Consider the following 27,684-nt stretch of genomic DNA (forward strand, 5'->3'; position numbering starts at 1 on the left):
CCAATAGGTATGAAGAACTGTTGAGATTTGTTTAGAGCAAAGAGACCATGCATGCTATTGGTGGAGGGCTGGGGTACTTGTGGATGTAGCTAAAGAGAAAAGGCTTGTATGTAATTAGTAATTTTACGTGTATGATCTAATGGAATTCAATGAAAGGGATCTTCTCTCCTATCCTCTATAATTATGTATGCTTTTGTATTACCACACAAAATAAAGTAAGGATCCTTTAAGTGCCTGAATTTAGCACTGTTTTGCTGTTGTTTTTATTCCATCTGTTTTTCTCCCATTCCATCTGTTAAATAGTCCCATAAATGATCATACACAGTTATACAAGTAATGTAAGGTGCTTAGTCTGATGCAGCTTTATCAGATTCATCTAGTGCTGAAATGATGGATTAGCCATCATTGACAGAAAACTAGCGATTTTGATAACTGTTTAATTGTGTAAGTCATTTATTAAGCAAAAATTGCAGCCTTGTGATCAGTTTTTTTTTTAAATAGGATTTGCTGCTTTTTATATCACTGTAAACTGAATATGTTTGGGCTTTTGACTGTTAATCAGCAAAGCAAGCTATTTGAGGATGTTACCTTCGGATTTGGGAAGTTATGACTATTTGTCACGAAAGGATTAATTGGAGAAATAATCAACACATTAAAGGAATAGTTTGACATTTTAGGAAATATGCCTATTCACTGGTATCTTCTCATCTAACTCACAGCAGGAAAGCAAATAAGCATATTTCCTAAAATGTCAAACTATTCCTTTAAATGGTATGGAATTAATTGCAGCCTTACATTCATTGGCATTCACCACTATAAAACACACAACCAGATTCTAGATTTATTGAATATGAATCTTTAATTAGCAACTTGAGTAGATAAGTAACTAAGTCTCAATTCTTCAGTTAACATACATGTGACAGGCTGATAGAGCATAACATTCATACATGTCCATGTATACAGAAGTATGTAGCCTATACATGTGATAATAATCAGCATCTTTCAGCAAATAACTTCCATTCAGATATTCCACTTTGGTTCCAGTCACCCATGGCTCTGAATCGGTGGATCAACAGCATCCCTAACATTTGTCCATGTCTCCATCAGGGTGTTTCCAGGAGCTTACATCCCACTTGAGAGCCAACATTTAGCCTCCAGCAATGAGTCCGTATCCAAGATGCTTCTGCTTTGGCTCTGAATACCATCCAGTTAAGCAAAATCCAATTCCTCTTTCATGTACTTTGACGAACATGTCTCACTTGATTTTAGTAACAGTCTTGTAGTTCTTGATCAGTATTTCCAGCAGTTTGTATCTCCAGTGAAGTCCATCTCCAACTTGACGTAGCTCATATGCACAGTGATTAATTGTGACTGCAAGATCTGAGGGCAAAACACATAGACACATAGGTTGAGTATTCATGATCTAATACATGTATAAATTCACAAAGCTTCATTAAAACAAGGTTAGGCTCAATGAAATCTTCTTAGACACTCACCGTGGCTATCCATTTTCATAGTGCTTCTTCTGCCTGTTCAGAAATGAGAAGAGAAGCTTTAAAGATTCAGTTTTTCTTTTCCCTCAGTGCTTACAAAGCTGTGCAGTTGTGGCTTGACAAGAAGGAACAGGTTTAAACTATTGATAGCAGGCTGAGCTTAAATACTGCTGGGTGACGCACGTTTATGGCCGAGGAATCCCTGTCAGCTAAGTTCCTCCCACTTTGAGGTTAACTTCTACTACTATGAGGCGCCTAATCAGTAGTATTGCACAAAACATGTACCTGTTCTACTACTGTAGTACATAACACAATAACACATACTGCTTGTGCCAGACGGTTGGTGTTTGTAATAGTTTATTTTAGAAGATTAATCAAACATACATAAAAATCATATGAGGTATTGAATAGGGTCACAAGTAACTTTGTATAGAAAGTAAAAACAACTTGTGTCAGTGCGTCATATGAAGCATGATTTCAACATGACAGACCGCGAGGCTGAATTTAAAGAACAAGCTCACACTTATATAATTCCACCATAAAGATTTATTGTGTGAAAAGGATTTGAATGTACAACAACAGTTCTAATTGGCTGATAGTGATGAGACATTTAAACACAGTGGTTGTTATTTAGAATGTAGAGCAAGGTCATAATAACACTGTAGTGTCACTTCTAGGGATTATATAAACAGAAACACTGAATATTCAAATTAACCACCATGTCATGTGATCAATAGACAGTGTTTATTTTACATCCAAAAAGGCTATAATGCAACTGTAGAAAATTAGAACAACATCAGAGTGAGCAACTTTCGTTGACTGCATTCATTGGACATCAAAGAGGCATTTCATTCAACCCGCACAGCCTCTAATTAAGTTACACACACCATATATGTGCATTGTAAATTACTCAAACTCCTATAATTCTCCCTCATATAGGATACGGCATAAAGTCTCAATACTCTGCTCAGTGTGCATCATGAACATGTTATGGCTTGCTTCGATCTCTTCCTGTCTGTAAAAACATGGAAGTACCCAGGGAATTACAGTCAGGTGATCTGAGCACTGGTGGCTGAATAACAATAACATAAGTTACTTCCATGTAAGGAGAAGTAAAGTGTTACAGATTGTTACAGAGAGATGAAGAGTATTACAGAAAGTTGTGAAAGGAACAAGAACGTAAAAAGGAAGTTAATCACTAAAATGTGAAGGAAATAAAGTGATATTCAGATCACTTCACTTAAGTAAATGTACCAATACTCCATTACAAGGAAAAATACAAAAATATTATCAGAATGATGTACTTAAAACTTATCAAAAGTAAACTTGTTCTGCAGAAATATGGCCACTGTAACTGATATATACGTTTTACAATATTAGATTGGTAATACTGATGCATACATGCATTTTACTGTTGCTGGTCAGGGTGGAGCTGGTTTACCTACTTTTAGCTACTTTATAAACATTTTGGTGTTTTGGTCTAGTGTTACCCGACGTAGGGGTCATATAATTTTACCTGTTTGGGTCTCATACAGTTATTTAATTAAAGGGTTTTATTGACATGTACGTTTTTTAACACATACAAGGAATTTGTTTTGGTGTTGTTGGTGCACGTCACACATTCTCTAGATGGAATATTAAACAATATAAGTATAAGTATATGTACACAGTATGTATTAAATTAAATTAAAAATAAAGATAGAAATAAAAAAAATATATAAATAAAGAGCATTACAGCAGAGAGAGAACAGTGGCATGAAGAGCCAGGGGTGGAGAGTCAGGGTGGTTTCCGGGCCTTGTTAATAAGGCTAGTGGCGGAGGGGGAAAAGCTGTTCATGTGACGTAAGGTTTTGGTCCTGATGGACCTCAGCCTCCTGCCAGAGGGGAGTGTCTCAAAGAGTTTGTGTCCGGGGTGGGAGGGATCGGCCACAATCTTACTAGCACGCTTCAGAGTCCTGGTGGCGTATAGGTCCTGGTGGCATATAGGTCCTGGAGCGGCGGCAGATTGCAGCCAATCACCTTCTCTGCAGACCGAATGACACGCTGCAGCCTGCCCTTGTCCTTGGCAGTGGCAGCAGCGTACCAGATGGTGATGGAGGATGTGAGGATGGACTCAATGATGGCTGTGTAGAAGTGCACCATCATTGTCTTTGGCAGGTTGAATTTCTTCAGCTGCCGCAGGAAGTACATCCTCTGTTGTGCTTTCTTGACGAGGGAACTGATGTTCAGCTCCCACTTGAGGTCTTGGGAGATGGTAGTTCCCAGGAAGCGGGATGAGATACGGGTACCATCGCAAGAAGCAAAGTTAAAACACAAAACAAAACAAAACAGAGCGCACCAACACACCGTGTCACCATTCTGCGGCGCCATCTTGGTTTATATACCAATGTCTCTTTGGTGGAACTGCCAACAACTCATAGACATCTGAAATGCAGAAAGGGGCACAAAATAGACTACTTTTTTGTGAGGGGTCACAAACCCAAAAAGATTGGGAACCACTGGTTTAATCTTTAACAATGCATGTGCTTAATAAGTTTACAGTATATATAAATGTATGTAAAAATATCTTGAAAAGTGACCAATAACTATGAGCTGTCAGATACATGTAGTGGAGTAAAAAGTAAATTTGTTCCAATATAATAAAGTAGTGAAGTAGAAATATAAAGCGGCATAAAATGGAAATACTTAAGTACAAGTAAAATTGCACTTAAACACATAGTTCATCTACAGTGCATAATGATAACATGGAAGGCACATGCCTCACCGCTGATAACAGCGTTGTAAAACGTCTGATAACAGCGTTGTAAAACGTCTTGTCCTCCCAGGTTTTCTTTTATTGTCACACCCTGAAGGTACTAGGAAAAGAGAGAAAGAAACAGGGTGTTTTCAACATAAAAGTACTATGAACATGCTTATCAGAGTTACTGTACCTACATAATGTCCATGTCAGTAATATTCAGTGTGTAAACAAACTCTGTTGTCTCTGAACGTCTCTGGAAATACATTATCTCATGCCTCCTCCACTCTGAAAGTGGGGCAGCTAAGCTAGCATGTGTGTGTGTGTGTGTGTGTGTGTGTGTGTGTGTGTGTGTGTGTGTGTGTGTGTGTGTGTGTGTGTGTGTGTTTATGGGAGAAGGAATAAACAAATTATAAAACATTAAAACTATAATAATGTTTTACACTAAACAGATTTCAAAGGTTATTTTGAACTGGCATATTCCTGATGTGAGCGGGTGTCATGTAAACAGGATAGGCACAAGGCTCCTTTAAGTGCATACAATATTGAATGAAAAAGAGTGTGTAGTAAAGTTTTCAATGACACAATCCACATGTGTATGTGTATGCAAAAACATAAAGGAGACACTACAGGCAATATATGTTATACCAATAATTACATTTACACATAAAGTCTAAAAAAGAAAAATGTCTTTTGGTTGAGTCACATTTTCAATGCAGGGCTTGTAATGGAGTATCTCTATAGTGTGGTATTGGTACTTTTACTTAAGTAAATCATCTGAATACTTCTTTCACCCCTGAGCATATTCCATTCTATTATATTTTGTGTACATACCTTCATTAATCACCAGATGGTAGCATACTCAAACTCAATGTGAGAACTCTAAAATAGTTTAATTAAAAAGACATTTTTGTCGACTGAATTGTTTAAAATATAAATTCCTAGATAACATTTGAAAGTAATAATAATAATAATAATAATAATAATACGTAATTAAAATATTGCCTTGAATAAAAATAGTAACAATTGTTGTTTAGACCTCTGAAATCACAGGAATAGTTAGTGTAATATTCAGTTTACATCTTTCCAGAACATGCTTTACAGGGTGTATTCCATGCATTTTGAATTACACCTCTTTCAAGTTATTAATACATTATTTGTCTGATATTATCCATGCCTTTTTCTGTTGAAGTCCCTATAAAGGATATATATATATATATATATATATATATATATATATATATATATATATATATATATATATATATATATATATATATATATATATATAAGGTGCAAGCTGACGTTAGGAGCGATAGAACCATAGATATAAAGATAGATAGAAAAAATCTGATTCTAATTCTAAAAATCCTAATGGTTCTGGTTCTGTCTGTTTTATATCTATGGACAGAACATTTAGCTTTTATTTATCATCACTGCGCATGCGTTAAATGCGCCTTGCCCACACTGTCACTGTTGCTTTAACAACCGAACAGCTTACCGGTAGTTCAGACACTTTAAGTCAGCTAACAGACCCGTCGACACACTGCTCTCCTGTTCATTTAACAGTTATGAAAAATCTCCATTTCAAGGATTTCTTCTGGGTGAGTTTCTAGTGCTGTGTTGAGTTTATTTATTCATTATTATTTTTAATAATATAAACAATTTTGGATATAATAAAGAGGATGTGTTTAGCTAAGTAAGTAACTTGTCTTGTCTAACTTTTTCTTTCTATTGAAGTCGAGTGGTGATGGAAATTAGAAATACTTTTTGACCTCATCAAAGGTCCCGGTTCCCAGCTGGTGATTTATAAATTCAGTGGTGGAAGAAGTATTTAGATACTTTACGTAAAAGTACTAACTTAATAGTCTACTACACTATACAAATACTAAGTTAAGTAAAAGTACATTAGTAACCTTACTACCTTACTAAAGTATACTTAGAGTATCAAAAGTATACTATATAAAAGTATGCCTACTTAATGCAGAAAAAGTGTCCCTACTGTTATACTATTTTATATTATATTATTGGATTATTATGATTGGTGCATTAATGTGTAAATTGCATTATATTGTATTGTAGTTGGTTAAGGTGGACCATATTTTAATCCACTTTATATACTGTTGGGTAGTTCAGATAGTAATGCATCATATTAAATAAACTGATATGTTTTGGATGTAAAATATCTGCAAAGTATCTAGTAACTATATCTGTCAGATTAATATAGTGAAATAAAAAGTACAATATTCCCCATGAAATGTGTGGAGTAGAAATATAAAGTAATAATGAAAATACTCAAGTTGAGGTATAAGTACCTCAAATAAGTACAGTACTACTAAGTAAGTCAAAGTTGTTAGTTACATTCCACCACTTGCTTTATTAAAAAGTAAATGTACTTAATAGGCTTGTATAGTTGAATTAGTAACAGTTACATGGCTTCATATCTTTTATAAAGCTAGAAAGTCAATAACCCGCTGATTTTGACATCTCTATGGTGGGGATAATTATAGGCTATTACTCTCAGCTTACCTAAATCACGGAGAAGTACAATTCAAAATATCAATTTACATCTCTGTGTCAAAGACCTTAATGTTTGAGTATTTATTTATGTCTGCATGTAGCGTTGTCTTGGGAACGTCATTGTGAGAATTCAGACAAGAGTTTAGTGGTAGTAGAGCTAGTGGTATGATAGCAGCTAGATCCCTAAGGTCTAAACTAGACATATATTCTAATCAAATAACCTCAACTGTACTACAATTTCTAAAACCAAAGAAGATGAACAGAATGAAATATTGCCCATGTTATTGACAGAACTCTGACCTGACCTGCACTGGTGGCTACGATGCTATCATCCAGTATCTCAATGATGGCAAGAGGACATGCAAGGAGGTGGAGGACTTCATGAAGGCCAGGTAATGCCATGATCTATATCAGAATCAGCTTTATTGGCCAAGTATGTTATACACATACAAGGAATTTGACTCTGGTTTTAAGTTGCTCTCAATGTATACACATACACACACGCACACACACACACACACACACACGCACACACACACACACACACACACACACACACACACAAACACACACTGAACAATTTACAGGTAGCTAGCAATAGACATACAACTAAAACAGGGGCAATAGAGCTGAACAAAGATAGTTAACAATAAACAGAACTATTATGTAAGTAGGTGGAAAATATGTGCGTATATATAAATATAAAAAGCAACAATGACCAACTACATGCAAGTGTTCTTGATATTGTAAACAAATACAAATAGTGCAAAGGAATACATATTGTAAACTACTAGATTACTTTGAATACTTGAAGTAGGTGGTTATGTATGTACAGTAATGAAACAAAATATGAGTTTGTATGTTAGTTCTTCTCTAGCCCAGTTCAGCAAGATTGCACTCTAGCTCTAAATTACTGGCCAGCTATACTAGTTGTTATCATGTAATTAAATGGAAGCAAGATGGATAGGCACAGTATAAGTTAAGGCTTCAGAGACGAACAGTGTAACAAAACCATAGGCCCTGTTGGTTTAATCAGAATTACAACTTTTGTATAGCAGTGAATTAAAATGTGTTATAGCAAATACAGTTAATTGCATTTGCAAGGTTTGACAAAACCAGATGAGAAGATAGGTGTGAAAATGAAGGCTGAGAAAGAAGTACAAATACTGTAGACTTTGCCATACTTTTAATATGGGAAGTTCTAAGGTTTATCAGTGAGAGGAGTGCAGTAAATGATCAAGTCTAAGACGGAAGAACATTTCAAGTGTAGTAGGTGGATATAGAGCAATCAAAGACCACAATGAAATAGGATTAAATGTCTCTTTGTGAGGCTGAAGTTGCTTAAGAGTGCTCACTCAGATACACCAGAAATCATTAAGTATACTTTAATAGCAATAAGATAACACATGAGTGAAGAAGCAACATGAATTTCACTGACAGATAAAGAAGAGCAAGATCTTGAGTTTCTCATTACACATTTGTGAAAATTACAAGTTTGTAATAGCATGGTGTATATGGTTGGTCTGTAATATTGTGTTAAGTTTGACACTTTTTTCAGTGGTGCAGCCTTCTGCCAATTCAAGGAAACATTATTAGGCCTAGTATTAGTGACAAATAATTTGCTTGCAATAACCTACAATCAGTCAATGTTGTATAAAAAGCTACTTTATATCGAACCTGCAATGACAGTGTTAAATGCCAGAAAGACTTTCCCCAAATGCACATTTTTACACACTTTAGAAATGAACAGCCAGGGCGCCCATATATAGAGGATTACTCCTCCCCCTCTCTCTCCCCTTTCAAGTCTAAGCTGTCCTATCCAAAAAAAAGGCCCAAAACATAATCTTTAAAAAAAATAGAGTAATATGATGATTGAAGAGTTTTCCTACTTTTAAATTAAATCTGCAGGCAAATCAGCATTTATTCCTGCACACTAATGCATTGTAGTAGACGAGTGGAAATAATTATTCATAAAGCAGGAACAGAAAAAAATGTTTCTAACCTAGAGAACTGTAGCTCTCCGCCTTTCATAACAAATTATGTTTTGTGAAGCATCATCTGGATACATTTTATAATGGAGTCATACAAAGTTTGACATTTGTATTTTCATTTCCTCCTTCTTTGTGTGATAATTAATTTGGCCTCTATCTCTTGGAAGCCAGTGGCATAAACTTTATTTACTAAGATTACAGTATCAGTATAATAAAACATGCAGCTAAGGATAAAGCAAAAGACATACATAATAACATAACTGAATGTTTTCTTGTGTAAGAATGAAAAGCACTTTTAAAACCACAAGATACAAGAGTTTCCAAAATACTGTAACACACACTCACAAAAAAGCAAGAGTATGGACACATGCTTGAAAGTTATCTGGTATGATGTAAGTCAATTATAGAAATTAATTGAGGTATATGTAGGGAAAAGTATTAATGAGATGGAGTCTATTTGTTCAGATATGCATGCATACATTTGAACCAAATAGTATGCAGACACTGGCAGTTACGCAGAACCACAGTGATCAGACCACAGGCTGACAGCGATAACCAAGTTGTGTGTATATGTATAAAATAATATTAAAGCGTTGCCTATCGCTGATGTCATGTAAATTATTTTGCAATATATCAGATAAAGGCTTGCCCTGTTTGTTCTTTTACTTTCTTTGTACGTTTGTCTTTATGCTGGACTCATTATTTCTTTCAGGGCATCAATTGAAGAGAAGTATGCCAAAGATCTCCTTGGTTTGTCCAAGAAGGTGTGTGGACACAATGAAATGAAGTAAGCAACCTCTGTGTTGAGATGCTGTTGTTATGTGTTTGACCAGATCTATTTACAGCGAGCCTCAGTCACTGCAGAACTAACAATGTTGTGCCTATTAGTTTGGATGCAGAAAGAGAGGGAAAAACAGAGTCTAGTCACTAAACGTGGGATAATTTGGACTCTGTGGTTCACAGTTTAAAACGAGGCAATAATCAAATGAGGATTGCATTATTTTGCTGCAATTTCATAACAGTGTTGTTTTCATCGGTCACATTTTGTGAGCCAGTGTTGACATGTTGATTATCACGTCTAGTTACCAAACTGTCATCAGTTGCATGTTCAGTGTGACTTTGTTTCTGCTGTTTCTGAAGAGGAAGGAAGATTAATGGGGGAGGTGGGGACAGGGAACAGTATTTACTTAATTAAACCATAGTGGTTTATTTTATATTTTATTTTATTTTATATTAATAGTACCCTGGAGGTTTTTTTCTAAACATTACAAGTTATGTTTACATTCAGTATTTCTCACCAAAAGGCATTGTGTGAGTAAAGTTTCTGCAGGTTTTGAAAAGTCTGAAAAGCATGGAATTTTCTTCTGTATTAAAATATCTTGGTTAATCTATAATTTTTTTGCCAGTTATTCTGGCCTAGGTTGCATTAATTTAATTAATTAAATCATTAGGAAAGTATTGAGAAAAAAAGGGTTACAATAATGAATAATTGTAGGCTTTATCATCCCTACTGGTTTTTCCTCATTCTTTCTTACTTTGGCAGTATTACCATCAAACAGGTATTTCATTTAACTTGGTGAACCCTACAGAAACCCTGCTTGAAGTCTAACAAACATGTTTCCTTCCTCGTAAAATACTTTGTAAAGCAGATTTTTAAAACCAACTGTCAGTCATGAAACGGCGGTGTGATTGATACAAACAAAATGGGGATCCACTCATAAAAACATTGCATCATACACATACAACATCATAGTTCAACTAGTGGTCCAAAACTCCACAGCTTTAATTTCCTTTTTGTGTGCTGTGTAGTAGATATTAAAGGGTCTCATAGATGCAATGAAGTTGTGTACTTATGCACATTTTGTAATGACCTTTTCTTTTGCTTTTTAAGCTCATTAAAACGATCCCTGGACATATTCAAATTACGTAAGTTCTTAATATTTTTTAGTCTGAATAGTCTGAATAACAACGCCTTTCACCCGCCATTATTCACTGTTTGTTGCAGATTATGTGTTCTGCATAGCTCAGAATATAAACCATGTTTTACCCTTGCAGAGACTGAACATGTGAGTCTATCACACTTACAAATGGCGCAGAGCATGAGGGAGGAGGCCAAGAAACTGGAAGAATTCAAAGAAAAACAAAAAGAAGCGAGGAAAAAGGTTGGCGGTTTTATCAGCACTGTGATGCACCGAGGTGACCGCGCTATCTTTGCAAGTTGTTAACTAGATACAACCTTGTCATTTCAGGTGGAACAACAGATGGATGCTCTCCACAAACAGAAGTCCTCACAGTTCAAGAAGACAATGGATGTAAGTAAAACATTCAAAGTTAATTATTTACAGGCTCAACATGAAGTAAATTACTTCAAGGGCACTTTCAGACTTTCCCTCAAGAACATTTCTGTTTATTTTCCTTGTAATGTGTTATTGATAAACTAAGCTGATTAGCACATCAGTAGCATGCAGAATTAATTATACACAGCCCGACCAAGCCAGACCTGCCAAGTCAATGCTGCAATACTTGTCTTAAGTGACAGTACAAAGGCTATTTTAGTCCTTTCCTGTTTCATGTCAGAAGAGTTTCAGTTGTGTTGTGAATACAGTGAAAATGCATCTTATCCCTTCTCTGTTCTTCCCCTTTGGTGAGGGAAGTTGTGTGACCAGTCTGGGAATTGAATCACAAAGTGTAATTTAATAACATTAAAATAATTGCCAAAAGAAGAAGTACTTGTCATGCAGTATTCAAATGAAAATATAAATGTATCGGTGGCACCAAAACAAATGGATGCCAGTAGCCCAAGGTAGGGAAAAAACTTTAATCTATAGACACACTTAGTGCAGCTCTGTTAGTGCTGCTGTTTTTCTTTACTTTCTTAAACTTTCTACATCATCTGTGGTGTTAAACAGTTTACAAACTGCTGTCCCCAGTCAAAGAAGACATATGAGCAGAAGTGCCGAGATAAAGAAGAAGCAGATCAGAACGTGAACCGAAACACCAACACCAACAACACCAAGCACATAGAGAAGGTAACGTTACAGGGGAGAAGTGCAGCTTTTCACTGAAGGAAGATTAATATGTTATTACAAAGGATGAAATATAAACTTTGAAGATTTATTTTCTACATTTTTGAATTAACATGAGGATTATGTTTTGATCCTATTTCGGTCTATGTTCATGTTAGAAAAGCGAAAATGTGAAACATGAACTGGTTTCCAGCTTCTCAGGTTTGAGGATTAGCTACTCGGTCTTCATTGTCTATTATTGTAAATTGGATTTATTTTAAAACAAGCTATTTGAAGACATCAAGTTGGGCTCTAAAAACTCGCAAAGGGCATTTTAAAGACTAAATAATCTAAATATTATCAATAATAATATTTGGGCCCAATAAAAGAACATAGCAGCATTGGAAAGCTTATTTAAACATTGGAAGTTCTGTTAAAACACTTCCAGAAAATATTAATAATTTTGTAAAAAAAAAAAATTTAAAAAACTGACTATACCTTGTTTAAAAACAATAGTCTTTGAACAATTACTGTTTTTATCTCTGTGCCTCAGACTCCTCCATCTACTGTGTTTCAGGTTACCATTGTATGAGAGGCACCAATTGAATGTTCATATGACATTATACAGTCATTTCTGCATTTGTTACTTGTTATGTGTTAGCCTTAGACCCACTGTTAAAGACTCAGTACTCATATGTTTATTCATCACCTTTCAGCTCTATTATAAGGCACAGCAAGCAAAACAGAATTCAGAAGAAGCAGGTAAGTTTACAACAAAAAAAACTGCTAAGGACATCTTTGCCACATCATGTGTTGGGAGCATTAGAGTTGGATGGACTGGACTGCAGACTGCTTGTCTGACACACAAAACCAGGCTGATTTTAATATGGCTTAAGTGCTAATGCTATGAAACACCACATGCGAGATTGTAGTGGTTTAAATACTAATGTATGTGTTTGATTGGCAGACAGGTTATACCTTCAGAATGTGATCACAGTGGGAAAGGTTAGAGATGAATGGCTGAATGAACATGTCAAAGCCTGTGAGGTGAGACTTTTTGGTAAGATTCCAAAACACACCAACTGTAAATGTAACTACATCATGTAAATGAGCAAAATGTTTATGTTATGTTTTCCTTCACAGATGTTTGAGAAACAGGCAATGGAGCGAATTAACTTTCTGAGAAACACAGTCTGGACTCACCTCAACCAGCTTTCCCAGCAGTGTGTGACCAGTGATGAGGTGAGGTCCACAGTTGCAGTAACTCTAAAGCTGCTATAATCAATATTAAACTGCTCTAGGGTATTAAAAATCGGTTATTTTTAAAGCTTTAGTGCGTAACTTTTTTATATTAATGAACGTCCGTTACATTCAAGCCATTACCAAATAAGTTGATACAAAGCTAATTAAGACTATCAGCTAAACACAACTCTCTCTGTATTTCTCAGTATGGCTATGTTTAGAAAATAGTGTTGTCCGGCGACTTTCGCGCGCAGAAAATTGAGTGAAGATAATTACCTCTTTTAAAGAGTCCATCATGTTTTTTAATCCTCTGTGTTGTCCTTGGCTACATGCCAAGGAGGGGTGGGGGTGGTGCGCGATCACGGAAGGCTGGTATCATGTGGATGCGCCGACAGTTTGGTTGTCATTACTTAGAATTCCTCATGGGAGAGACAGAAACTACGCACTATAGCTTTAAGCTGTGAAGCAGTCATTGGTCAGACACAGTGGTGACTAGCTGGTGAGCATAGTGTAGCATTTAGCAGCTAAAGAGACAGATATTTCCCTCAGGAGGTGGTGGAGACCAAAAACAGAACTAAAAGAGAGTGAATATCGAACTTACATCATCATTTGGACAAAAACAAGACGCCAAATGACAATGATAATAATAATGATGCTCTGTATCTGCTGAATGTGTACAGTAAATAAGCAACTGTTTGATACATGTTTAACATTTCAGCTTCATAAGGTGATACTATGTTAGTGTTGTGTTTACAGCTTACAGAGCAAAAAGGAGAGTAAATGTTGGACACAGGTGGAAAAGTTACTTTAAATTAATGATAATGTTGCTAAGTAACTGCTAGATCTATAAACAGGTAACACTAAAACATTTATTTAGGTCATGATATGTCAGAGTTGTGTTTAATGCAAGTTTAAAATCATCTGCACAAACATGTTGTATTATTATAAGAACCTTACTTCTATTTTTTATTTTTCTTTCTTGGCCAAACCTCCAATCATATATATATATATATATATATATATATAAAGACATTGCTTAATTGGACCCTGACCTTGTTTTTTACGGTTTCTCTCTCTGTGTGTGTGTGTGTGTGTGTGTGTGTGTGTGCGCGTGCAAAGCTGTATGAGGAAGTGAGGAAGTCACTGGAACAGTGTGATGTCCAGGAAGATATTGAACACTTTGTAAACCTCAGGCAGACCGGGGACAAACCACCAGGTATGAAATAAAAGATAACTTTACAATACTGTGTCATTACAAATTAGCCAGTGTTGGAATGCTGAAGGCACACATACAGAGGGAAGTAGTTATCAAACAACACTAAATCATGCACTGTTTTATCAGTTGGCAGTATTTGAACAGTATCATTATGCCTCTCTTAACAGGTCCAGTTACGTATGAGAACTTCTACAGTGGTCAAAGGTCTTCAACTGTAGCTCCACCTTCTCGACTGCCTCCACCAATCACCAGGTAAACAAGAGAAGGCTGCCACCTGTCTGTTTATCCATCTATCCTTCCATTTAGTATTTCAACCACTAATTGAATAAACTTGTTTTGTGAATTTTCAGGAGGGGGCCATTACCTGATCCAAATGACAGTAAGGGTGTAATAGTATTTCTTTTCTTCTTCTTTTTTTAATTCAGTGCCGGAAATTAACCAAGTACATTTACTCAAGTACTGCACTACAATTACAGTACAGTACAATTTTAAGGTACTTGTACTTGAATATTTATATTGCTACTTATACATATATACATAATGCTACTTTATACTTCTACTCTACTATATCTCAGAGACAATTATTGTACTTTTTACGCCATTAGGTGAAATAGAAAAATACGGTGCTGGGGGAGGGGGGAAATATTCCAAGAAAAAACTTGGATATTCTCTAAAATTAAAGTGGTAAAGCCAGACTTTGAAGAGACATTGCTGTGAATTGGGCCTATTCAGAAGAAACCAACATACTGATTTGGATGAGGTAATTTTGTGCATATTATTATGAAACAGGCCATTCTGCATAATGAGTACTTTTACTTTTGGTTCTGTAAGTATATTTTGATGCTAATACTTTGTCCTTTTACTTTTTTAAACATTTTTTAAATGCAGGACTTTTACTTGTAACACTGTTGTATTACTACTTTTACTTAAGTAAAAGATCTAAAAACGTTTTTTCCACCATTGCTTAAATACAGTGTATGAAGTGTTGCTTGCTAGCATGATGTCGTTGAAGAAGCATGCTACTTAGTGAACCTGAATACTTGGCTTTGATGGGAACACTCACCAACCTTTGTTACATTTTACTGTGTATTGATAATTGTCACATTTACAACTTAAATATTCTGGCAATGTGTGTGAAACAAAAGGTATTTTCAATCAAACTTGTGGCTTTATTATCAACTTATCAGCTTTTCATACCTAACTACCTTGGTTGTTTGATCTTTGCTTTGATTGCAGATGATACAGTCTACTCAACAGTGCCAGACGCAGGGTACAGTGTTATCCAATACTAACACACAGATCTGCTGGAGGAGTTATTGTACATCATGTACAGCTCTGGAGCTTTGGAGTGGACATGAAGTCTACATAAGTCTCCTCACTAAGTCTCTTAATTTCCTATAACAATTTACCAGATGGAAATGAGTGGATGTAACTGTGCACATACATATTATTAGGTAAGGATATGTGGTATTGTGAATATACCACAGTGTACCACAGAACAGGAAACATCATTATTTTATTCTTAGGTTGTTGTTGTTGTGTTTTGTTCCTTTTTTTAAATGAAAACAAAAGCTACAATTCAGACTTTTGCTCAGTATTTGATGAAAAACACATTCTGTAAAATTAGATGATAAAGAAGAAGGTAATTACTGTATAAACTTAAGAAGTCCTTAATACTGTCCAGATATAGAGCCTATTTGTGTTTATATTGTGCAAGGCTCTATCTTCAACATAATTGCATTTGAATGTATCTTTAGTTTTACATTTATTTTTGTTGATCTATACTTTTCTCAAACTTTTAATATATATATATAAAAAAAAAAGAACTGCTTACTTGTTTTCACTTCCTCTAAGATGTGAGAGTAGCATGTCAGCTGACAGGAGATGTTATTTGCAGGTTTTACACACGGTGCTGAACAATCATTTTCTATTGTAAGAAAGTTAGATTCGGTCCTATGCCCTTGATTGGCTTTCAAGTTATTAAAATGGATATGTATGATGATGACATACAATATGTTCTGAATACTTGAGGATTGTTGGAATTTCTGCACATTGATATTGCTTTAGTTATGTCAACACATCATTTGTAAAAATTGCTACAAACTGTGACTAAGTATGAAACTGCATTTGTAAAGAGGGATTAAATGGCATTTTACTGTGCAGCTGACTGTAAATAAAGTTACTGTTGTTCTCAGCACTTTAAGTATGAAAGTTCCTCTATTCACAGTGTATCTTCTTATTTACAAGTGCATCTTTAACTTACTATAAGTCTTTAACTAGACTATTAGTGTTTGGTGCCTGCATTCACACCTGCTATTTATTATTTATTTAATAGTTAAGGCAGTACTTCATTTTGACTACCAACCATGACACATTGAAAGGTTCAAATAAAAATGTGTACAGCTTTATTTCCACAACATTTGGCAACATAATTTTTCTAGTTTTTCCTCTCAAATTTCAGCATGTAGTTTTTTGGCATTTCATAGGATACAGTCCTCCTCAATGTGAGTAAGAGTTCCCTGTAACCATCATTTCATCTTAAGGATGTCTGCAGCCGTTGTTCATCCTAAATACCAGAGCAAATAGGAAGCACTTTGTCCCCAGGTCTACTGGACACAGAGGTCTGTCGATAGTGTAAGAAAAGGTACTGATTCAGTGGCAATTTACATCCTTGGTGGTCTGATGTCACTCTGATTTGATCAGATCCAGAATCATCTGGATGGTCCTCTCACCTACGGCAGACGGAGGAAGATTTTAGCCAAGTCTAATTCTAAATTTCACATATAAAAGCACTGCTTAGCCATGCCTGATAAACTGCAGAGAGCAACTGAAATGCTGTCTAGCTGTTGGTTGTTGTCAGAATGGATAACAAATGTAAGCCATTCAGTATGTATACACATTTTTCAGGTTTTGCTGTATAGCCATGGACACAATGAACAAAAGTGTTACATTTTATGCTGCTTACTCTGCTTAAAAAAAGGCCATTTGTCATATGTGTGATGCTTGAGTTTACCTTCAAGATTCATCCTTGGGTTCTCCAGCTTCTTTTCAAGCAAAGAGTCCATTAGCTTCCTCAGGTGTTTGAAGATCACACCAATCCGTACAGGAGCCTTTAGGAGTGAACAACATGGAATTGAATTAAACTCTGGAAGATCCATTTGGTTTGCCTACAGAGTGCAAGGACGCACGTGCTGCTGCTACAGGAGGGCACAGAAGAGGAAAGGGAAGGGGCACAGGAAGTCATGGACAGCTTTGACAACTCCAGAGCAACCCCTGGTGACCTCTGACCTGGAAGTGGATCCATCCGTCTAGTGTGATGAGCCTTTCTCTGTGCTGGATATCAATGTCACCTCCAAACAACAGCATGGGGAAAGGAGGTACCAGAGTGGTGTCACGCAGGTAGATCTTAGTGTATTTCACCTGCGGATAAACATTTATTAGCACAAATATGATTTAAAGATGAGCAGATATTACACACACTTCACCCGTACCTTCTCCTGGTACAGCAGCCAGCCGTGTGTCTGCAGATTGCGGTTAACGGATGAGGGGTGGACCTGAGCCTTGCCTTGGGGCGTCTCCACCGTGCAGACCACTCGCTCCAGCACATCCACAGAGGGGGTGCACAAGACCCGGGCCACGCTGTCGTAGAGCCCCGCCGTCAGCACTGCGTTCAGGACGGAGATCTGCTGCTTGGACAGCGACGCCATCTGCGGCTTGGAGCGAGAAGAGGAGGCGCGAGACGACCAGAAACCCGCCTGCTCCATCATCTTCATCAGCTCGTGCTTCACACCCTGGATAGAAGATGGAGTCAAACACATGGGATTAGACAGGGGGTGGAAAAGACAGATAGTCTCAATGTGTGCATGTGCATGTCTTACCTCTATTGTGATGAGAGCTGTGCGATTGAGGAAGTGTTTTCTGCAGTAGGACATTTCTGTCCTTTGTCCGTCAGCCTGTGAGTTCTTCCACCTAACAGTGTCGCAGGTTAACAGAAGAAAAGGTCATCAGAGAGAAGAGAGAAATATTGAGCTCATCAAGATTGGTAACTTCTAATATCAAAAATATTTGTTTTAATTTGATAAGATTTTGTCCTGGTAGTATTCTTGCTGAGGGCAACACCTTCCTGATAGCAGTTGTTGCAGTGTTTAACAAATTAAGTGTAATACTTTTTTTAGACATTTTAAATAAAGGTCTAATTAATTTTTTGGTTTAAATACCACAAAGAATGCAATTTAATACCTTTTTCACGATCACACCAGTCAAATAATGACGGAAAACCAGTAAGGAAAAAAGGCTATGGATATTTGTTATATCAGTTTGAGTTGTAGTCTCGCACTTATCTCAGTTTGCATGGCTTGGATTCTCATTAAAAACATCTCAATGACAGTAAATCAATTTTGTGTGTGATCAATCTGACAGACTTCTAAAAATCCCAAATATAAAAAAACACAGTCTATGTTTAAAGTCGAGCCTTTAAAAGTCCATACCCCAGATATGCATTGTATATCGTCAGGTGATCAGAGTTGGCCAATGCCAGGGTGGCTTTGGCCAGGTTGGCTTCCTCCTTCCTGTTCATCGGTGTGGAGAAGGGAGACTTCTCTGAAATGGCTGCCGCGATGGTTGCCTGAAACAAATCTCTTATTAATATATAATGTATAATATTGACATGATATAATAACAGAAGTAGTAACAGAGTAAATATTCCGAGACTGAGATCCTCACACAGTTACAAAGAATCATAGAGTGTTTGTTTTCTGAGTGTTAGGAAAATTATGATACATACTTTCCCTCTTGTTATTTATTGAACTGTTTGCATAGAATAATATTATAGTGATTACTATTTCTCTCTCTCTCTGTTAAATTAAACTATTTGCATAGTAAGAAAACATAACACTACTTGTTCCCACAAGATAACATGGAGTCATTGGCTATCTTGATTGGGGCTCCCGGACAAAACATGCATCTCTCTAACCAGATAAGGGGACGCCATTGAGTCTGACCAGATAGAGGAGACAACATCTAAACTGACAAGATGGACAACTGACGACATTGCTACAATTACAAATGCTGTTACGATTGTATTTCACACATAAATAAGCTACTGTTTGAGGCTTACGGCAGTCACTTTCTGTACTTGTGCTGTGAGTACTGTAAACTGATTCTACTTGCAAGTAAGCTAAACTTTATTATAACTTCAGTGGTTCCGTTTATCATTTGATAATGTAAATGATTCTAACACTGAGTAGGGAGGCAGTGGGACATACAATGGGCTCCAGGCAGCCGAGAATGGCTCCATAGATGAGCATCTTGCCAATCTTCACATTGACAGGCAGACTCGCCAGGTGGTGTCCCAGAGGGGTGAGGAGATGATTGTCAGGGTGACACGCACCGATCTTCCTCAGCAGGTTGACGGCGTTACTGACCGACTGGGGCTGAGGAGGATCCAGGGCCCGGCTCAGAAAGTCCTCCGGGGAGCCGTACTGACATTTCTACCGAAGGGGAGGAGAGAGGGGAGTGAAGAACACGTTAACAGAAGCTTTAAATATGTTTCTACACGTGCTTAAAAGTAAAAATGTTTAGCCAGGGTTTCTGCAGGTTTCACAAAGTCAAATTTAAGAGTTTTTTTAATGACCATTAAAAATTTAATTTAAGACCTATGTCACGACATAAAACCCAAATTTAATTTAAGACTTTTTAAGGCCTAAAATTATGATTTAGAAATTTTAGACATTTTAGGACTTTTAAAGACTCCACGGAAACCCTGTTAGCTTTGTATGAATTTGTATTTCTGTCTGTGTGACTGAGTATGGTTTATATACCATAATATGAAGGCAGAGCTCCTCCAGTGGGACCCGTAGTATCTCTGGAATGGAATAATTCATGAAGGCGTCAAACCTGAGGTGAAGAGGGTCAAACAAGAGCAGAAAAGATTGACACATCCTTTATACAGAATGGGAAACTATTTGTTTCCTGCTTTGTGTTCCCATTCCCATCTCTGCATAATGAATGATCACCTCCATACCTGAATTTTGGGTAGAGTCTAAAGCAGAAGCCGTTTCGGACACGTCCTGCTCTCCCCTGCCTCTGGAGGGCGCTCGCTTTGGAAACAAAAGTCTCCACTAGAGAACTCATCTGGCTGCTCTCATGGTACCTGAATGACACAACAGACTAGTTTCTCTACAACCAAGTTCATTTAAGATTTCCCATTACTGTAATCATAAGCCATGCTGGTGGTATGGTTCTAGGGGTGGGAATGTTGGTCTGTCCACCACTTTGATCCAGACTAAACCACGACATTCGGTTCAGATATCCATTGTTCCCAGATAACGTATTGTAATAGTTTTGGTGATCTTCTGACTTTTCCTGTAGCGCCACCATGAGGTTGACCTTTCAAACGTCATTTACTTCCTATGAGAACAGCAATCTGTTTCAAATTAATAGAAACCCATATAAAAGCATTACTATAGCATGCAACTTTCATTTCTGGTATTGTTCATGAGCCCTTACTTATTTTCTTTAGTCTTTCCAGTGTCGATGACAAATACGACGTCGGGAATAGTCACACCTGTCTCGGCAATGTTAGTCGACAAGACAATCTAAAAGAGACACAAAGCAGAGAATAGCAGTAGTGATTTTCAGGACTTTTTCATACATTTGTTCAGCTGCTTAGGCAAATTACCGTAGAGTATCAAAATCCTATTTTCTTTTTAAAACAAGCCCAAAAATCAGTTATGGTGTGAGATGGTTTTAACAGAAATATAGCTCTATAAAAAGGACTTTCTTGAATCATATTACATTACCTTTTTCTGCTATTATTTTTTTTCTCAGTGCTTGATTATACCACATTCAGAAGTACCTTTCTAACTCCAGCAGGTGGCACTGTGAAGGCAGCAGCTTGGTCCTTTGATGTTAGAGTCGAGTGGAGAGCAACGATCCTGAACCTGAAAGACAGTTATAACTCACAGTAAAGCCAATAAAAAAGTAAAATGTACAGTTTGTGTGTTTCACCACAGTGTGTTTGGTGCAGGTGCTATTATGAGTGTATACTGGATTAGACGGTTTGTGTAGGTTACCTGTTTTTGTCCCTGAACCTCTTGTCTGAGGAGAGCAGGTCGTAGACCTGCTGGATGTGAGCCAGACCCGGGAGGAACACGAGAACGGCTCCATCCATCTCCGCAAATTGTGGGGATTTGTCTGGCAGAGCACAAAAATACAGAAATCTTACACGCAAGACCTCAGAATGTATAAATATGTACTTTGTGCTGCCTAAAAACATTCCTGATGATGGGTTGTACCTAAGTAGTCGATGAGGTCTACCAGTAAGTCCATGTTGATCTTATTAGGGTTCATGTACTGCAGCACCTGCCGGGTCCGGCTGCTGAAGTGGTCAAGATCTGGACCCAGATCCCAGCCGGAAGCGGAGTCCTTCAATATTACCTCCTGGAACAGACAGAAGCAGGTTACACACATAACACACACACACACACACACACACACACACACACACACACACACACACACACACACACACACACATATAACACACATAACACACACACACACACACACACACACACACACACATATAACACACACACACATATAACACACATAACACACATAACACACCATTACAATTATACTGCTGCAGAGAGCCAACATTACCTGGTGCTGTGATGTCTTGCCACCTTTCTGTGTGATAGAGATGCTAACTTCCTCCTCGTCTTCAAGAATTTTCTGGCTGTACTCCGAGTCCTTTTCCAGGACGTACCCCGTCTGCTCCACTATGTCTTCTAAGTGGTACACCTAGTGACAAAACCATAGAAGCTTGAAAATACCCTGTTTCCTTTGCTATGTCCTTGAAATGTCACGGAAATACATCTGTGATGGGACTTAAAGCAAAAACAGACTCAGCTTATCCCTGATAACCACTTCAGAATCCTTAAATATAGACAAAGGAATAGTTAAATGATGTATACAAGTAAAGACAAACTAAAGCTCCTCTTACCTCCACTGGGAAAGTCCTGCCAGGAATGCTGATCACTGGACAGCGGTTGAAGTAGTTGGAGAACTTGTCACAGTCCACCGTGGCGCTCATAAGGATCAGCTGCAGGTCAGATCTCCTCATGACAACATCTTTCAGAATGGTTAACAGGAAGTCTGACTGGACACTGCGCTCATGGACCTGAGAAGATGGAGGTAAGGAGGAAGTAGGGTGAGAACAGACTTATCAACTCGCTGTCTTGTTTGTCACATGCACATTGCAGGTCTGTGGATTGTTAGGGATTAGATAAGAGTACAAGACTAATGGTAGTGTGTGTGTGTGTGTGTGTGTGTGTGTGTGTGTGTGTGTGTATGAGGCAAAAAGAGGTACAAATTGAACTAGCTGAACAAAAAACATTAACAGCATCAAAAAATATAAATGCAATTGTTGATGACGTCCTTAAATGTCTTGTTTTGTCCACGACACAAAGATATTCAGTTTACTGTCAAAGAGAAATGAAGAAACTAGAAATGATTCACATTCAAGAAGCTGGAATCAGATCCATTTTGACTTGTTTTTCATAAGAAAAGGACTCTAACCAATTAATCGATTAATAAAAAACAGTTAGCGATTCATTTATTAGTTGACAACTAATCGATTCATCTTTGCAGCTCTACACCTGAGGGTGGAAAAGAAACGTACATGATATGGCATCACACAGGTTGTGTGTTCAGGAAATGCTAGTACCTCGTCTACGATGATGTGCGTTAGGGAACTGAGGTGTCTGTCATGTTGTAGTTTCCTGAGCAGAACTCCAGTAGTGCAGTACAGAAGGCGGGTCCAGTCTCCGGACTGATTCTCCATCCGGATCTGGTATCCACACAGCGACGACTAAAACATAATGTCAACATGAAACTTTCATTAAAGCAGGTGACAGTGCATCCTATCAGCCTACATGATCGTTTATACAAAAGCTAAGCAAAAGCTTTCATATTAAACCCTATCAAGCCAAAAATGTATTTTCACCTTCGATCCCGGCCCATCTTCGCAGCCCAGCTCCTCGCTGACTCTGCAGGCTAGGCTCATGGCAGAGATCCTGCGGGGCTGCGTCACCACGATGTTGCAGGGCTTTGCCACTTTGCCTCCTGTTAACAGCTCCTCCAAGAGGAACTGAGGGATCTGAGTACTCTTTCCGCTGCCCGTCTCACCCGCCACCACCACCACAGGGTGGCGTTGCAGAGCCTCCAGGACACGATGCCGGTGTTGGAAGACAGGAAGCTGCTCTCGCTCTGCCTTGAAAGGATGAATTATTTGGATTTATGTTTAGACCTATTTAAGATGAAAACATATTTAATCTGGTGAAGTGTAAAATTATTTACTGTATTTACCTTCAGTTTGTGGGCCAGTGAGGACTTCTTCAGCTTCATTAAGAGCTCTCTGGATGCCTCAAGTGCTGCTTCCCTCCTCCCTCTTTTCTCACTCTTGTCCTCCACTTCTTCTGCTCCCTCCTCAATATCGAGACTCGCCAGGTTTTCCCAGGACTCTTCAGGCTCTTCGTTTCCAGCCGTGCCCAGACCCAGCTGGCCTTGGCATCCAGACTCTTGCACTTGGTTTTGGTTCTGCTGCTGTTTGAGTCTGGTCAGAAGTCGGGAGATGAACTGGTCCCGAGGTTTGTTAGCAGCAATGCGACTCTCTTCCTGTTGCTGCTGCTCGCTGTCCCTCCACTCCAGCCAAACATCTCTGTAGGTTGGAGGAAGGAGCTGGTGCACTGACTGGAATGAGAGATTGAGAGGGACAGGATTTATCAGAGGAGAATTAAGATTAAAATGAAGGATAACACAGAAAATGTGAGGTCAAGCAGCACAGAAAAACGGTGGTATTGTCTGCTGGGTCACATGTATTACCTGTCCTTTAACAAGGTTGTAGAGTGCCAGTGTGGCTGCCAGATGTTGTGCCTGCATACTGTCCTCAGTCACGATCATTGGACAAACCTCAAGAACATCTTCTGCCCTTTGAATACGCACCCTGATGGATGCAAAGACATCAAATCCATTCAAAATATATCTATTAATCTATTAATATGTAGTTATAAGCCGACCATAAACAACAGGGTTATAGAATCTAAAGTAGCACTACTACTGCAGGTTTTTTCATTCTCCAATCGATGTAGCACAAATGATTGATAGTTTTGGGAGATTATATTATGGTGCTACATTCAAAAGAATGTATGTCTTTGTGTATGGAAACAAGGACACCGAAACATGCGCGCACACACACGCACACACTTACTTGGATCTCCAGTGTCTACCAGCAGCAACCTTGTGAAAAGTCGGTGGTGGACTCTTGGGCAGGTTCTTGCGGACCCAGTCGATGAGGAACTGTTTGGGGGACTTTCCTGTCCAACTGCGAGCTGTGTAGTCAAAATTGCGAATGTCCTTTGGCTCGTTCTTTTTCACAACTGGAACTGGAACAAAAGGAAAATGGGACAAAATGACATCATCAATTTGTGTTACTTTTATTGGAAATACTTTTTTTTCCTCAAAGCCTCATCTATTATTTGACCTTTTGCAACCACTGTGCAGACAAATCATATTACCACAAAAGTTCCACAAAAGTCCCAAATTTGTATCTCTTGTTCTTTTTTCCTTGGTCTATTACAGTGCTACTATATAGTCTATTGGACTTGAATTGTAGCATTACAATGTGAAGCTACAGTATGTTACGTTCTATATTTACTATGTCCTGTAAAACACTTTGAACGTGTTCTGTTAAAGTCACTTGGCTCAGATGGTGTTTATCTGCCAGATGCAAACCTTTCTCCGCAGGAGGGGCCTTTTCAGTTTGCTCAAATAACTTGAAGCTGAGATCCTCTTTGTCCTCGCTGACAGGAAGTATCTTCTTTTCCTTTTGAGGCCCGTCTACCACCTTTATAGCTGGATTGAATATGGGGTGGGACTCCAGATGCTTCATTTCTAGAAACAGATAATATTTCAATATTAGGTCAAAAGTGAGTAAGAATAAATTGTAAATATGTACATGTAAGAGTTGAAGCACACTTGCCTTGCTGTATGATGCGTATCCTGTCCTGTGCCATCCTCTGGCCCGCCTTGTCTCCTTTTGTCTTGGCAACAGCTGCCATTTCTTTTGCGTCATACAGTTGAGCAGTAAGGACCAAATACCTGTCATTCTACACAGCAAAAAATAACACACAATTAGTACACCATGCCACATACTCAATGACATTTACTACTCTTAAAAAAAGAGATCTCAGCTGTAAATTGCTTTAATTTTACTTACTGGATCAAACCTTTCCTCCAATTCAGGATTGTGTGCCTTCTTCCCAGCTTCCTTCTCCTCCTCCTCCTCCTCATCACTGCTCTGCTCTGCATACCTTAAGATCCAATCCTTTACGCTTGCAGCTTCATCCTTCTCTGTGGCCTAACAAACACCAAGTTTCAATTTAGTGTGACAGCACATATCTTTCTAGCCAACACACACTTGTAAATAGACACACAAACCTCAATGGTCTCTTTGCGGGTGTTGCTGGGTGCTTTGGGGCTCAAGGCTGCTGGTTTCTGCTGAGCAGGTGGCTGGAACCTGGGCCTGCTCTTCTGACTCTCCTCCTGCATCTGCTGGGCAAAACCATCTGGCAGCTCATCTGGTATACAGACAATACATTAAGAAAGCCAGTGTTTTAACAGCCTTGTCTCCTGAAGAGCTATACAGTGATGACATCAAAATGACTGCTGACGCTCTGTTACCATCTTTAAGGTTAAGGCAGAGCCAGTCAAGAGCAGAGTGGAGATCCCCTCCGTACAGCACACTACTCTTCATCGACTCCTCAATGTGTTCTCTCTTAAAGTTGAACTTCTGCAGAGCTGTGTACAGGTCCTGCAAGCACAAACCAGACAACCTGAATACAACATTCGGTCATGGAAACAGATCTATGTGTATTATCTGTGAAGACTCAGAGGGATGATTTTGTCTTTACCAGCAATTTCTTGTTCGTAAGTCTGCCTGATATGGGCCCTTTGTCCCCATTCTCTTCTCTGAAGTCATTGATCAGCTTAATGATCTTCTTCTCCAGGTCAGCTTGGATACCAACCTGTGTTAAAGAATGGATAAAATCCTGTTTATTTTTACAACATTAATGTTTTTCAGCATGAAAAAATGGGTAAGATTTGCAGTTGAATACATAATGGGTTAAAGCTGCAACTTTCACTTGGCATAGAGAGAGAGAAATTCTGTGACGCTGCACAATAAAGATAAAGTACTCAGTCAGTTACTGGACCAACGACTTACTTTAAGAATCGACTTGTCCGCGACTCCAGCTGGGTCAACCTGGGCAGTGTTGGCAAGACTATAGGTCTTTGGAGCTGGAGGAAGTCAAAAATACAGAATTGTGTCAGTTAAAGGCATTGTATGTTGATGCCGATCCAGATGTCATGTTCATCTAATCATCCCGTTCATTGACATTTTTGAGCAATTAGCTTTATTTTCAGATTTCATCAGAGATGTGTTGACACACACACACACACACACACACACACACACACACACACGCTGATTAGGCTGTACCTACCAACTGTTTTGTTTTTTAATAAATCAATACATATGCATTTAGTTGATTATGAGATAAACTGTTTAGTCTGAAAAATGTCTAATTTACTGGCAATTGTCCATTACTGGATGGATGGATGGATGGACATCTGTATTGTCCACTAGGGAAATTTGTTTTCACAGTTATCAGTGCCGTACGTTTTTTATACCAATTTGTCAAGCTGTCACAGCAGCAAGGTGTAATACATAATATGAAATGAAGAAAGAGGCAAGAGGGGTACTTGTGAAGCTGTTACCTGAAAGATTTTGGTATACTTGACAAATGATATAATAAGGCAACCGGGACTACAGTAAGGTTCCATGTGCAAAAGGTGTTACAGTGAAACATGCCCAACCCTGCACTAATATGTATCATAAATACAATGCAGGCATGATTAACTGCATACAGGGTAGACTACAACAGCTACAGCCTCAAAAATGACCACATCAACAGCGTTTCAGCAATTACAGTTATGTTTCTGAATCTGTGACACCAGCTAGGTAATACAACCTTTTGACTTGTTCTCTTTGGCTGGTTTAGCCGGCTTGTTGTTGGCTGGCTGTTTCTTTTGCTCCTCTGCCACGCCGTTCCCCGATGCAGCAGCACCAGTCCTGCCCGCTGCTGCTGCTGCTGCTGCTGCTGCTACTGCTGCTGCCGGGGCCACCGAGGTAGCCGCTTGCGCCGCCGATTTCTTCTTTTTTCCACCCATTAGATCAACAAAACACGGCCTGTCTGTGGCTCCTCTATGCGGCTATGGGATTCCAAGTCATCAGCAAAGTCCTGAAATGTTGTGGTTATAAATAGAGAGCTAACGCTAATGTGTATTTCTCTCCGTATTCAGGCTGGGTTTGGTAACTTTTGGACAACCCAGCTGCCGTACCGGAAGCATTACCGGG

At 38.4% G+C, this 27,684-nt stretch overlaps 2 protein-coding genes across 2 annotated transcripts; one reads left to right on the forward strand and one right to left on the reverse strand.

Moving 5' to 3' along the window:
• The first annotated feature begins 5,732 nt into the window (after window positions 1–5,732).
• pstpip2 (proline-serine-threonine phosphatase interacting protein 2) lies at window positions 5,733–16,401 on the forward strand. Its single transcript, XM_078271135.1, has 14 exons — window positions 5,733–5,834; window positions 7,042–7,142; window positions 9,454–9,528; window positions 10,633–10,667; window positions 10,797–10,903; window positions 10,991–11,053; window positions 11,672–11,770; window positions 12,463–12,508; window positions 12,714–12,793; window positions 12,890–12,988; window positions 14,108–14,204; window positions 14,372–14,456; window positions 14,555–14,583; window positions 15,441–16,401. Exons 1-14 carry the CDS (start codon window positions 5,802–5,804, stop codon window positions 15,494–15,496), a joined length of 1,005 nt encoding a protein of 334 aa, XP_078127261.1. The 5' UTR covers window positions 5,733–5,801; the 3' UTR covers window positions 15,497–16,401.
• A 185-nt stretch (window positions 16,402–16,586) lies between these two features.
• Window positions 16,587–27,670, reverse strand: dhx29 (DEAH (Asp-Glu-Ala-His) box polypeptide 29). Its single transcript, XM_078271133.1, has 28 exons — window positions 27,299–27,670; window positions 26,491–26,564; window positions 26,180–26,293; window positions 25,950–26,079; window positions 25,707–25,846; window positions 25,486–25,626; window positions 25,249–25,375; window positions 25,002–25,160; window positions 24,478–24,652; window positions 24,093–24,213; window positions 23,577–23,960; window positions 23,215–23,481; window positions 22,936–23,079; window positions 22,213–22,389; window positions 21,870–22,010; window positions 21,500–21,644; window positions 21,278–21,398; window positions 21,061–21,145; window positions 20,712–20,800; window positions 20,227–20,355; window positions 20,024–20,099; window positions 19,469–19,693; window positions 18,692–18,828; window positions 18,083–18,173; window positions 17,696–17,995; window positions 17,493–17,624; window positions 17,218–17,314; window positions 16,587–16,936 (listed from the first exon to the last, which is right to left on the reverse strand). The coding sequence occupies exons 1-28, from the start codon at window positions 27,495–27,497 to the stop codon at window positions 16,890–16,892; spliced, it is 4,167 nt and encodes a 1,388-aa protein (XP_078127259.1). The 5' UTR covers window positions 27,498–27,670; the 3' UTR covers window positions 16,587–16,889.
• Window positions 27,671–27,684: the final 14 nt, after the last annotated feature.

The sequence above is a fragment of the Sander vitreus genome, chromosome 16, assembly GCF_031162955.1.
Source record: "Sander vitreus isolate 19-12246 chromosome 16, sanVit1, whole genome shotgun sequence".
In the NCBI taxonomy this organism is placed as follows: Eukaryota; Metazoa; Chordata; class Actinopteri; order Perciformes; family Percidae; genus Sander; species Sander vitreus.

Bases quoted from the DNA above. Each gene is read 5' to 3' on its own strand.
- pstpip2 (XM_078271135.1), top strand. From the start codon at position 5,802: ATGAAAAATCTCCATTTCAAGGATTTCTTCTGG. The intron at 11,054-11,671 runs GTAAGTAAAACA...TGCTGTCCCCAG, and splicing joins AGTTCAAGAAGACAATGGAT to TCAAAGAAGACATATGAGCA. The intron at 14,584-15,440 runs GTAAGGGTGTAA...CTTTGATTGCAG, and splicing joins ATTACCTGATCCAAATGACA to ATGATACAGTCTACTCAACA.
- dhx29 (XM_078271133.1), bottom strand. From the start codon at position 27,497: ATGGGTGGAAAAAAGAAGAAATCGGCGGCGCAAGCGGCTACCTCGGTG. The intron at 26,080-26,179 runs GTAAAGACAAAA...TTGTGCTTGCAG, and splicing joins TTACGAACAAGAAATTGCTG to GACCTGTACACAGCTCTGCA. The intron at 22,390-22,935 runs GTACTAGCATTT...CCATCTTCTCAG, and splicing joins CGCACATCATCGTAGACGAG to GTCCATGAGCGCAGTGTCCA.